Here is a 12,217-nt window from a genome sequence, read left to right as displayed (position 1 = left end):
GTCAATTAATATTAGAGACCTCTTTCCTTGTGCTGTTAATAATGAGTTTTTGGCGACAACTACTAGTTAGTAGCTACTACTACTCACCTTTCAGGGGGGATGGAAGGGAGAAGGGGTGACTCGATTCACCAAACGAGTTATACTTAAGGAGTTTGAGTCCCTCTCACTAGTTAGTTCCCTTGATACTTTTTAGGTGGCAACTAATTTTTTTTTTTTTTTTTTCTTTTTTTTCGTTAAAAAAAGGGGGGGAGGGATATTATCTAGTTCCAATATCCATGGTGTACCAGGGGCGAAGCATACAGTGCTGGGTTTATTTTTATGATGTCCCAGGGTTTTGGATTTTGAAGTTACTATTTTTATACATTGTTATCGAGGCTTGGTCATCCTCCCCTCTGTGAACTACGATTGCTATCATTTTAGGGCTGTAAACGCCAGCACTGTGATATGTACCCGAGTACTAAAAAAGATACCTAGTACTCCATATAGTCTGAACCTTACGGAATACGATCTAGTTTGAGCATGTCCTCTCTATACGTAGTTCTTCTGTGGATTGAAAGTGGACTATTTCCTTAAAAGGCACATAGAGCACATTACCTACACGAGAAGTGGGTATAATATGCATTATGTACTATTTTGGGTCGATAGATACCCAGATCACTTCATTAGTCTCAGTAGTAGTATCCCCGAAGGTGCAGAGCATTATCATTGGGAGGGAAATTGGTACAATCTCACCGGATACCAGCCGGGCATTTTAGTAGTTTCTTTGTGTGGCCACTCTAGTATGTGGGTGATGACCACTTTCGGGCGTACCTGGGACTCGAAATACTTGACATGTATTTGCATCCTTACATATGGAATGTTAACAGGTCGCAATCAGGAAGGTCAAGCGCAAAATGTATACCTTTATATAACAATGCTGTCTTTATTTCATTCCAGGTAAGGTATTTTAATGCCTTTTTTCATTCCTGGCACAGTCAATGCTCAAAGGCGATCACTGTCTATTAATTCGTATCATTGTTCTCTCTATAAACGACAGCTATGTACAGAGCATTCTGATTTGTACTGTATAATGAATACACTGGCTGGCTAGCTATTCAAATACACGACGAATACAGGTATCTATCTCTGGGTTATGCTAAAAATTTTCCCCTATCTTGGAATGCTATGTGTTTTGGTGGGTGGGGCTTTCGACGACCAGCACTTGGTGTTTATTCTTACGTGTATTTATATGTTCAGAGCTGGGCATGACAAGTCTGATAGTAGTCATGTCCGATGATGATCTTGCTACTTAACAAGAATAACCCCTCAGAATTCAATCCACCAAAAAAATATAAAACTCGCTGGATTTTCTCGACATACTCCTCATTGTCAGACTACAATCCGACATCGAGACACCGCGATAAGCACGGATTTGCTGAAATTTTCTGCTGAGAGTAAGTGGGCATGGTGATGTAGCATTGGTTGACGATGAATGGAGCCCTTGATGAGAAGCAGCTCCAAAAAACTTCTTGGCCCTAATACTGAGAATGTTCGTATGTATAGTAGAATGTACGCTGTACGCAGCTAAAAGTTGGCGTTCAATATGTCTATTTACTGTGCCGTTGTCATCCATGATTGATATCTTATGCATGCAGAGAATTCGGACAGGTTTCTTTTAAATACTAAATTATCATATGGGAGTCTATAAGAGCCTCACCACTATCATAGATGGAATAATTACGTTCGAAATCATTGGGATACTAGAAGAGGGAGCAAGAATACCCCTAAGAGATAAGGACAAGGACAGATGGATTGAGAACAGTGGGAATCTGATTATACAATCTTGAATATCTCTGAGCTGTTTAGATCAAGCTGAAGATGTTAAATATCGATGATTGAAGTTGATTGTATCCAAGTGCCGACCACTTTCATGTGCATGTTGACTTTGCGCGAATGAACTCTGCAACATGTGTCCTGGTTCCAGGATCTAAAAAGCGATGTTGGCAACACTTTCGTCCCCTCGCTCCCAAGGGCAAATAAAAGAGGAGAGAATAAAGGACCACTCCTCCTATGTTCAAAAATACACAAATCCAGAATAATGCAATAATTCCTTTGCTTGCCAGTGGGTTGTACCCTTTTCAGCGAGGCTCAAATGAAGTCCCCTCCCCCACCGCTCCAACTTTAGCCGTGAGCTTCTTCGCGTTTTGGTTCCTTGACCGCGTTGGTAGGGCGATTCAAGAACACATCTAATGGACTCTTTTCTTGCGATTCTGAACTTCCCGAAGTCTCACATTCCTCGTGCTCACATCAATTCAACCAATTCCCTTTGCCTTCGATAAGCTACCGCCTTCCACCTCTTTTTTCGTCCATACCCGATATCTTCTGCCGGATTTGGTTCCACCTTGTACGATTTACGCCAGGGAAGATTCCTGGCTCATGACTGCGCACTAGCCGAATACAACGGTTAAGGATGCTGCCTTCTGATCGCAGCTGGTCTGATTTTGGCTCGTAGCCATCTCTCAGTATGTCGCGCTCCTCGGCAGGCTTTGCAGACTTCTTCCCTACTGCGCCGTCTGTCCTCCAGCAAAAACGATTTAAAGTAACTAGGGAGCGACCGCGACCTAAGGCCCAAGTTGATAGTGAACATAGCGATGAATCATCGACGTGCCCCACGGAAACAAGAGCTTTTCTCAACTCGTCTAACGGCGGTGCATCACTGGATTCTGGACAAATATCTTCTACTGATTTAAAGAAAACGTCACCTGAATCATCTGTAGAAGGTTCTGCAAGCTCTACAACAGGAGATCGCCCGGCTTTTAGCACATCTGTTGCTCAGCATGGCGCGAGCTCGCATGAAGCACGTCTTGACACCCTAACTCCTCTTACCAATGCCGAGTCATCGCCCGCTCATAGAGCAAACTCACCCCGGAACAAAATAGCAGAAGAGGTTGTTGCAAATGCTATTGTCGATACTAAGAGTGGAATAAACCCTCTCCATACCCCACCAACGCCACAGTCTCAAGGCCGTCGCACTGGAAGCATCAGAGGTTATAAGCTGGTCTATGACCCTGACTCCGAAAAACGATCATCCTCGAAGGAGAAGCGAAGGAAACCCCGTTATGTCGATATTATCTTGAGCGAACAAGATAATTGCCCACCAGATCCTCGCCTTGGGATTCCAAATTACATGCGAGGTGCCGGTTGCAAGCAGAAGAGGAAATATCGACCAGCGCCCTATCCTTTAAAGCATTGGCCTTATGATGCTTCAACGACAATAGGGCCCGGGCCTCCTGCGCAGATAGTCATCACTGGTTTTGATCCTCTCACCCCCATCGCGCCGATCAGCGCCCTGTTTTCAAGTTTCGGAGACATTGCCGAGATAAATAACCGCACGGATCCGATTACTGGCAGGTTCCTTGGAATATGCTCAGTAAAGTACAAAGATAGCGCTTCATTTCGGGGTGGCGGTCCTGTCCTCGCAGCAAGCGCAGCTAGGCGAGCATTCTATGAATGCAGAAAAGAGCAGCGCATCGGGACGCGAAGGATCAGGGTTGACTTGGATCGCGATGGGGTTGTTTCAGACAGATTTGTGGCTAGGGCAATTGAGTCCCAGAGGATGGGACAGAAGAGCAATCTTCTATCTACGGAAGAGGCGAAATCAGATTCGGAAATAAAGAGAAATGAGCCCCCTCCGACGGCGCCGAAAGGTCCTTCTGGAAAACCATCTGTTCGCCCTATGGTTGTGATTCCTGAAGGACCGAGGGCAAATTTTCTTAAACCCGTCATGCCGTCCTTGGTTGAGGAAGTGCCCATTTTGAGTCAGATCAAAAGGGATCCGTACATCTTCATTGCTCATTGCTACGTACCAGTCCTTAGTACAACCGTTCCCCACCTTAAGAAAAGGCTCAAGCTATTTAACTGGAAAGACATTCGTTGCGACAAAACCGGGTACTATATTATATTTGAGAACTCTAGGCGCGGTGAGGAAGAAACTGAGCGCTGCTACAAAATGTGCCACATGAAGCCTCTGTTCACCTATATCATGAATATGGAAAGCCAGCCTTATGGCAATCCCAGCTACGAGCGCAGTCCAAGTCCTGAGCGATGTCGAGCAGAACAACGCGAGCGAGCAGAAAGAGAAAGATTGAAAAGAGAAGTGGGTCTTGATATCGAAGAAGAGAAAAAGCAGCGAGCGGTTGACCTTGACCCCTGCCAAGAAGTAATAACCATCATAATCCGGGACCTGAAAGATAAACTTCTTGAGGATGTGAAGTCACGCATTGCTGCCCCAGCCTTATATGATTACCTCGACCCGGACCGGCATGCTCTAAAAAGGAAAACGTTAGGTATCGCTGACCCGGAGGGGATCAAAAGACCCATGTTTCGAATTGACAATTCATTCGGGACACCAGACTCGCGGTCAGGGTTATCAGACACAAGACGTCCTTTCAATGGATCTACACCAAATATTCTTGCACTTCCGCGTATTCGGAAGGCTCGCCATCTTGGTCGGACAGATGCTGCTTTCTTGGACGAAAGGCGCAAGCAGCCGCTGCGGAGAAGAGAAGTCCGGCCACTGTATCACCGGCTGCAACAGTTGCATGACGTTGACGACTCAGATGATGAACAACGAACACCCAAAGATACGGATGAGCAAGACAGTCGGCCTCCAAGTCGGATGAGCTCGGGGACCTCAGAGTCTGACGATGGCGACGGCTTTGTTTCCGAGGCTTTGGGAATTCCAGTTGTAAAACTGGCTGGCTCGGCTCAAAGTCAAGAGCCCGAAGAGATTTTGAAGGACAATCAATCGGTTGGCGAAAGTTCACAGCTTGAAAGCCACGAAATTTCTCCAGAGTTGCGAAAACGGAAAAGAGCCAGTGAAGAACTCAACGCGCGCAAAAGACAAAAGGAAGATGACGAACTTTTTGGCATTAATTCTGTTGCAACAACCGAAGTCGAAGGCGCCCAAGTCATCACAACCCCTATAGCCGTGGACATAAATCTCGAAGGGTCAGAAACTGCTCATAGTATCTTTCCAAAAGAGAATCATGATAATCGGCAAGAGATGGGAGTAGCCAACCATCTGGACTATAGTATTGATATTGCGTCCTCAACGACAGAGAAAGACCGCCACGGTATACTAGCTCCTCTTGACGTTGTCGATAGTGCAAAAGTGCGCGAAGAATCCCGAACATTGGTAGAATGGCGAGTGTCCAATGATGAGCCTAGGCCCATTGTCGATGATGACGACGCAATAATTATGGATCTCGACGGATGGCAAAACCTAATAAAAGACGACGAGGATCTGCATTTTCTTCGAGATATCCTTGTTGGATATCCCGAATCCAATGTTGGAAACCTGTCGGCTTGGGCATGGAGGCAGAAGGAAATCAAAGCCCTCAATCATCCCGGAGATGTGGGTCCCGTGCGCGAGGAGACTGGCATCGCAGGTTATTATCTACCCAATACAACAGGTGCTGCTCGAACCGAAGGAAGGAAGAGAATATTGGAGTCGGAGAAGTCAAAGTACCTGCCACATCGTATCAAAGTCCAGAAAGCACGTGAAGAGCGCGAGGCCAGAGCAAAGAATGATCCCCATACTGCTGCAGTTGAGGCTGCAAGAGTTGCTGCCGCAAAGAACATATCTAAGTCTACATCCAGATCTACAAGAGTCAATAACCGCCGATTGATTGCAGACATCAATGCACAGAAACAGGCCCTTCCCACTCAATCTGGAGACGGCGACGTCCTTCGCTTTAATCAGCTGAAGAAGCGAAAGAAGCCAGTACGCTTTGCTCGGTCAGCTATCCATAACTGGGGCCTCTATGCCGAAGAAAATATATCAGCAAATGACATGATCATTGAATATGTAGGTGAAAAGGTGCGGCAGCAGGTTGCGGATATGAGGGAGAGGCAGTATTTAAAGAGTGGAATTGGTAGCAGCTACCTTTTCCGCATTGATGAGAACACAGTTATAGATGCTACAAAGAGAGGTGGCATTGCTAGGTTTATCAACCATAGCTGTACACCGAATTGCACTGCCAAGATCATTAAAGTCGATGGTAGCAAGCGTATTGTTATATATGCTTTGAGAGACATCGAGAGAGGTAAGTTTGGCAGAAGCACATTGATATCCCGATGGGTGCACTAGTTAACTTACTTTCTCTGCAGATGAGGAGCTGACGTATGACTACAAATTCGAAAGAGAGTGGGATAGCGATGATAGAATCCCATGCCTTTGTGGCTCAACCGGGTGCAAAGGTTTTCTTAACTGAGATGCTCTCAGCGTAGGTTTCTCAGTCCGTCTACCTGCACTGTTGCCCCTCTTTATTTTGCATTTCTTTCGCTCAACATAGCATAATATCTGGACTTGTTTGACAGATGCAGCATTGGCATTATGGCGTCTTGGCTGAGGCTTGGGTTAGCAGCTGTTCACATGGAACTGGCCAATGTGTAATTTTCTGCTTGTTTCCATTGTTGTATGCGGTTCCCATCACGGCAAGGCCTTGTATTTCATATTATTTCTGAATCAACTGCAACAACCATGTACCATATAGCTTTCATCACTCGGCTTTTCATCACATAGGCTTTTTTGATGATATATGCGATTCGGGCAGGCAGAAAAGACGCTGGCGGGAATTGTAACATGTAACACGGAACGCTTTGCGGTATAAAACCTGATATACTAATGAGGCAAGGACATGGAACAACCATGAAGCCCTCCCAAGCTCTTGCGGCCAGACACTCAGCTCGCCACGCCTAATGGAACAACATATGTAGAAGATTTAAACTAAGACAAGTCAGAAATTGCAGAGTGGTAGAAAGACAGCGAGAGTACAGACCTAAATGACTTGGTAGAAGAAAATTCGCAATCCCCTCTTTGATTAAGTATTCATGGCCGCAATTCCCACAAGTCAATTTGCCCTCAATAATTTGCGTTTCCAATAATAATCGATGAAGTTCCCTTAATATTTGTTCATCCCTGAGCTCATCGCCCTCCGGCTTCTTATCCAGGATTTTGGGGAACCCAAGCTTGTAATGAGTGAGCGCTATCCTTATCTGAACACATCGCATAGCAGTGTGCAAATTTTACTTACCTCATTTGCCATTGTCTGTAATGCATGCCAATCAATTCGAGGGACAATGTTACGGATAAACTCGGGTTGAAAATCAAGCTCCTGCAGTTCAAGCTCCGCATCCCTAAAATGAAGTGGGAATGACGCCGGTGATGCCTTGCACCCTTTGACGGCACAGGTCAAAAAATTGGCAGTAATCAACTTCATTAAGGCTCTTATAGGTATGGTGGTGCGATGTTCGGTTGCGAATGGAGCATGTAAGAGCAGAGGCAGTAGAGAATATTGCTGGGGGCAAATTATCTCATAGCGGAAGGGAACAGAAATCTACTGCAAAAAAAAAAAAAAAAAAAAAAAAAACCAACTTGAGCAGTACTTTCACGAGTAATGCAAACTCCCAACCAGAGTACTCAGTCAATTTCTGGCCATCTCCACGATGTGTATATTTACTAAGACTTCATGTAATGAATATGTTTCATATTATCGAATATATCTCTTCGTCTCATATCAGCTATTGAACATAAAGCATTTAGTACGGACCAGCCTGAAGCCAATAAGACTTATCATATTCAATATTGCATCAGTAGAGAAAACGGTCTGTTGACCTCCCAATGGAATAAGCCTTGTTCCGCGAAGGGGAAAGGGTGTCCTCTAAACTCCACATTTCATTTGATCACGACATCCACGAGGTCACCATCTGCCATGTCGTACATCGACAGACAAGAACTGGGATCTAACCGATCACCATCGAACACTAGGTATACTTCCCGGTTTTTCGGTAAATTTTTCTCATCACGAAATGTAGTAACAAGTCGTGAGACTTGCATTCTTGAACTAACTTTCAATTCCAGGTCGCCAGCGCTTGGGCATTTCAAAACGACCCTTGTTGATAGAAGCCTGCTGCCATCTGTTGCTGTAGACTCTTGCGCATATGCAGGGTAACTTTCATGCGAGGCTTGCCAGTCATTGATTGCCATCACATTGTCTTCGATAACAGCCTCCATGTGGATACGAATGTCTTCTTTGCTGCCGTGCTGAATATGATCGCCGTGTACTGCGCTGTCGGCAAGGCCTTGCGGCACGCCAATTCCCAAGCTCCTGCATGTTGTGACATCAAATAGCCTTCTGCCCTTCCAAGTCAGGAGTATGGATGACTGCATCTCTTTCGGTATACTTTGGCGGTTACACCATGCAAGACGAACATCTCGCAGCGACTGTGACATTTTTCGGTGGATTATCAGCGGCTTCGTGCTTTCAATTTTGGAGGTGATAAGAATCTGAACAACCGTATCATATTCCATAGAATCATGGTGCTGATCCGTATGGACGGCAACTTTTCGCTGGTTCTTTCGAGCATCACAAGGAGCAGGGATCTCGTCGACTGCATTTTCCGTCTCGGTTATTTCTGTATTCGTACTTGGGTAGGGCCAAACATGAGTTTGCCGAATATCTCTGGTGTTAGAGGAATCAACTTTCGAGCCAAGAGCGCTAGCTTTGTCTGTTGGCAATTGTACCGGCGTCCAGTAGTCGTTACAATCACTTATGTATGGTGAAGTCTTCCAGGAATCAACGCTGCGGAGAGATACGCCTTGTATATCGCTTCTCTCTTGGCCGTCGTCAGGAAGAACTCGGGGTGCGGGTTCTCTCGACAGCGGTTCCCCTGAGATGTGTCGACGCTTACAAACCTTACCGTCCTCTGTAGTAGAACTGCCAGGACTACCTAGTGGACTATCTCGAGCTACCTTACTTGCAGCGATAATGTCTGCGTACGTTTGGCCAGCACGACGGTAGAATTCAGAGTCCAAATCATCATCTCCCCTTGTTGCCCATGAAGGCCTCTTGAAAAATGACCGCATGAGCTTCAACAGGTACCGGAAGGATATATCGTATATTCTTTCAATTAACAGGTCTCCACCAGCTGAACGAATGTGAAGGTGAGGATATGTCTGGACGCCTGATATCTTAGGCGGTCACTCTTGCACCGCGATATGCATGCACCCTTTGGACGGGACGCCTGATGTAGCGGAGTATGATGGTGGACTGTAATGCGAAGAAGTCTCAATGACGTGTGTTGATTGGGCGGGACAACTAAGCCATTACACAGTACTAGTAGTTCAGTACAGTATCCACAATCCTTTCCAACGTTATACCACTCCGTCTGGGGGCCGAATATACCGGGAATGGTACGTACTTCCTATCTCTATCAAAAGGTACTACTCATCAGCATCAAGTGAAGTTGAGACTAACTGGACCAATATTCGCCACTCTTTGTGCTGTATATAACTTACATGAGATCTTAAGGTACGAAATATTAGAATTTGTGTATACAGACACCTAAAAAGACAGCGAGGTGTCATCAGATCAGCTGCTGTATGCTAACCCCCCTTCGTTGGTTTAAGACTATGGAATAAGTAGACTATCAGATACATATACGAACTAGTCTGAGGCCGCAAAAGATACATTATCGCGAATTACATAGTAAATCTAGGTTATGAATACTTTATCAGATTAGTCTTGTTAGGTTAGATATCTATATTGTCAGTTACTCTTTCTTATGGGCTACTTGGTTGGGTAACTTGCTATGTATATAAAAAAGGTGACTTGATCTAGGAAAATGAAAACAAGACTGGACTTTCTCAACGAACCTCAAAACTCCCTACGGAACTGGTCCTAGTACTAGTACCACTTATGTATATCTAAGTAGATGTGCTTGATCAGGTGACAACAAAAGCTAACAGGATAAATCTTGGCTTCGGGACCACAACGAGCCTGTTGGATCAAAAAACGCTGCCTGTAATTTCCCCTCAACATTTACAAATACGGTCCAGTGGTTGACTAGAGCCATGTCGCACGAGGAAGACAATCAAAATAACTCGAACATCATGCAAGTGCGTTTCTTCCTGTGATGCAAGTTAATTCCTTTTATGCAAATTATGGACTTGTTAGCTTGTTTAAAACAGAGCATTAACACTAAGTTGCAGGCCTTCAATGATATCTCCAAGTACAGACACCCTACTACTCCATAAATGTTTAAATAACTCTGACCTCTACTTCCCAGGGGCGAAAAAACCGCTCTAGCGCTGGAGAATCACCTAAGCAGCCTGGAACGCAAAATTGACGAACTACTCAATGGCTTTGAGACACGCCAACCACAACCCACGACAGGAGAGACTAATTGCCACGACAACAGTGGGGCTTCGGTTACTTCTCAGGCTTTAAACAGCTCCTCCAAGTGAAATAATCCATCAGAGTCCTTTTCCACCACTCCCTTTTCAGTTATAATACCATCGATAAGAGCCCCGGGGGTTATATCGAATGCTGGATTCCAAACATTGATCCCTTTTGCTGCTATGCATACGGTTTCCATCTTGACGGCTTCGGAGACACCACCATCTTCGCAGGTGCCTCTAATCCTAGTAACCTCGGATGCGGGCCGCTCCTCGATAGTAATTTCATTCCCCGACTTGGTGACTAGGTCGATAGTCGTGAGCGGTGCAGCCACGAGGAATTTCACACCATGGTGCTTTGCAAGCACAGCAAGGCCATATGTACCAATCTTGTTTGCGGTATCGCCATTAGCTGCTACCCTGTCTGCCCCCACCACAATTGCATTCACGCCTATCTCGGGTCTAGCGAGCAATGCAGCTGCCATTGAGTCTGTTATTAACGTAGCAGGAATACAGTCGTGAACGAGCTCAAATGCTGTCAAACGGGAGCCCTGGTTGTATGGTCTCGTTTCGGTGCAATAGGCATGTTGTAAGGTTTTGGTCGAATGGAGTGCACGAATTACCCCCAGGCTGTCCCGAACCCCGAAGTCGCGAGAGAACTATCGATACGATTAGGAGAGTCCAACTATAGACGACAGCGCACTTACCCTGTATTACAATGTGTAAGAACCGTAGCCTTAGTACCGTTCTCGGATAGAGCATTTTCTGATATCCATTTGGCACCATACTCCCCAATCTTCCTATTGTCCTCAACATCTTTCACTAGCATTGCTTCGGCAGCTTGGATAAACGCAGTAGCAACAGCATGGCCTGTGGATCCAGACATCCTAACACTTTCTGCCACTATGGTCTCCAGTTTTCCAGCTGCATCACTAAGGTTGACTGCTGTAGGTCTGCTGCTCACCAGATAGTGTAACTTCTCTGTGATAAAAGTCTGTGCCTCCATAGCATTCGAAGATAATTTGTTGCAAGCCATTAGGGTAGTGAGCTCTGATGCAAGTGAGAGGGCCGCTACTATAGCAATCGCAGGTGCTCCTCGCACTCGCATCTCCTTGATTGCATGCCAGCCTTCTTCACTTGTATGTATTGTAACGTATTTCTCTACATGTGGAAGCTGTAGCTGATCAATGATGGCAAGATTGCCACCATTATATTTGATTGCTTGCAGAGTCATTCCGAGAGATTTGGAACAAATACAAGAATTTTCTGGGGGAGAGAAATGAAATAAGATTGAAACAGGGTGCCGTGCGGAAGGAAGATGCGAAAGGAAAGGCCCCGCGGCCAGCTCGCTCCTCGCCCATACATCATCGGCAATCAAGGATGAAAGAAAAACAATTCATGTGGGGCTACACGCCCCTCATCTCATTTTGGCGGAGCAACAAGTATCATAACTTAGGTATGATACTTGTCACAGATGCTAGTATTTGGTTTAGTACATAGTCCTCTATATACACCTAAGTAACTGCAAGTCTCATTAGTTTCTTCAAGCTGCCAAGTGGACCTGAAAAAGTTTGGCACATGCTTTGGTGAATCCCAAGAGCCATCGATGTAACACATACACTCACTCAGACTAAACTGGATTTGGTGGGTACCCCATCAATAGGAAGAAGCAACTAAATAATCAATTATTCACACACTGTCTTGGGTCTATTATGTAAAAACTCTAAGGCCGTATGCGGTATCATAACTAGATAACGAGTTGTTCTGTTTTCAAGCATTCTAACGGCAGCGAGGCAATACTAAGTAGTTGGGCGAGCAACTAGAGAGGTATTCGTGTTACATAGTTCGTGTATGATTTATCTATGGCTTTTAGGTTGTTCTGGGGGCGATCAATACAGGGGTATTAAAGTATAGCCTCCCATATGAATGGAGCTGTCTGAGATAGATGATCCGATGAGGGTAGGACGGAAATAGACGTTGGTATGGGGAAGACAAATT

General features: G+C 45.3%; 3 protein-coding genes across 3 annotated transcripts; 1 reads left to right on the top strand and 2 right to left on the bottom strand.

Annotated features, from left to right (window-relative positions):
- Positions 1–2,503: 2,503 nt before the first annotated feature.
- set1 (histone methyltransferase SET1) lies at positions 2,504–6,254 on the top strand (the record flags this gene model as incomplete). Its single annotated transcript, XM_015551062.1, has 2 exons — positions 2,504–6,086; positions 6,151–6,254. The coding sequence occupies 2 exons, from the start codon at positions 2,504–2,506 to the stop codon at positions 6,252–6,254; spliced, it is 3,687 nt and encodes a 1,228-aa protein (XP_015406965.1).
- Positions 6,255–7,717: 1,463 nt separating this feature from the next.
- On the bottom strand, positions 7,718–8,908 carry ANOM_005804 (small ubiquitin-related modifier domain-containing protein; the record flags this gene model as incomplete). Its single annotated transcript, XM_015551061.1, has 1 exon — positions 7,718–8,908. The coding sequence occupies one exon, from the start codon at positions 8,906–8,908 to the stop codon at positions 7,718–7,720; it is 1,191 nt and encodes a 396-aa protein (XP_015406964.1).
- Positions 8,909–10,260: 1,352 nt separating this feature from the next.
- Positions 10,261–11,453, bottom strand: ANOM_005803 (S-methyl-5-thioribose-1-phosphate isomerase; the record flags this gene model as incomplete). The annotated part of the gene is made up of 2 exons (XM_015551060.1): positions 10,261–10,878; positions 10,950–11,453. 2 exons carry the CDS (start codon positions 11,451–11,453, stop codon positions 10,261–10,263), a joined length of 1,122 nt encoding a protein of 373 aa, XP_015406968.1.
- Positions 11,454–12,217: the final 764 nt, after the last annotated feature.

The sequence above is a fragment of the Aspergillus nomiae genome (genome assembly GCF_001204775.2).
Source record: "Aspergillus nomiae NRRL 13137 chromosome Unknown contig00130, whole genome shotgun sequence".
NCBI classification, from domain to species: domain Eukaryota; kingdom Fungi; phylum Ascomycota; class Eurotiomycetes; order Eurotiales; family Aspergillaceae; genus Aspergillus; species Aspergillus nomiae.
The sequence above is the reverse complement of the archived record's forward strand: the minus strand, read 5'-3'. Positions and strand labels throughout refer to the sequence as shown.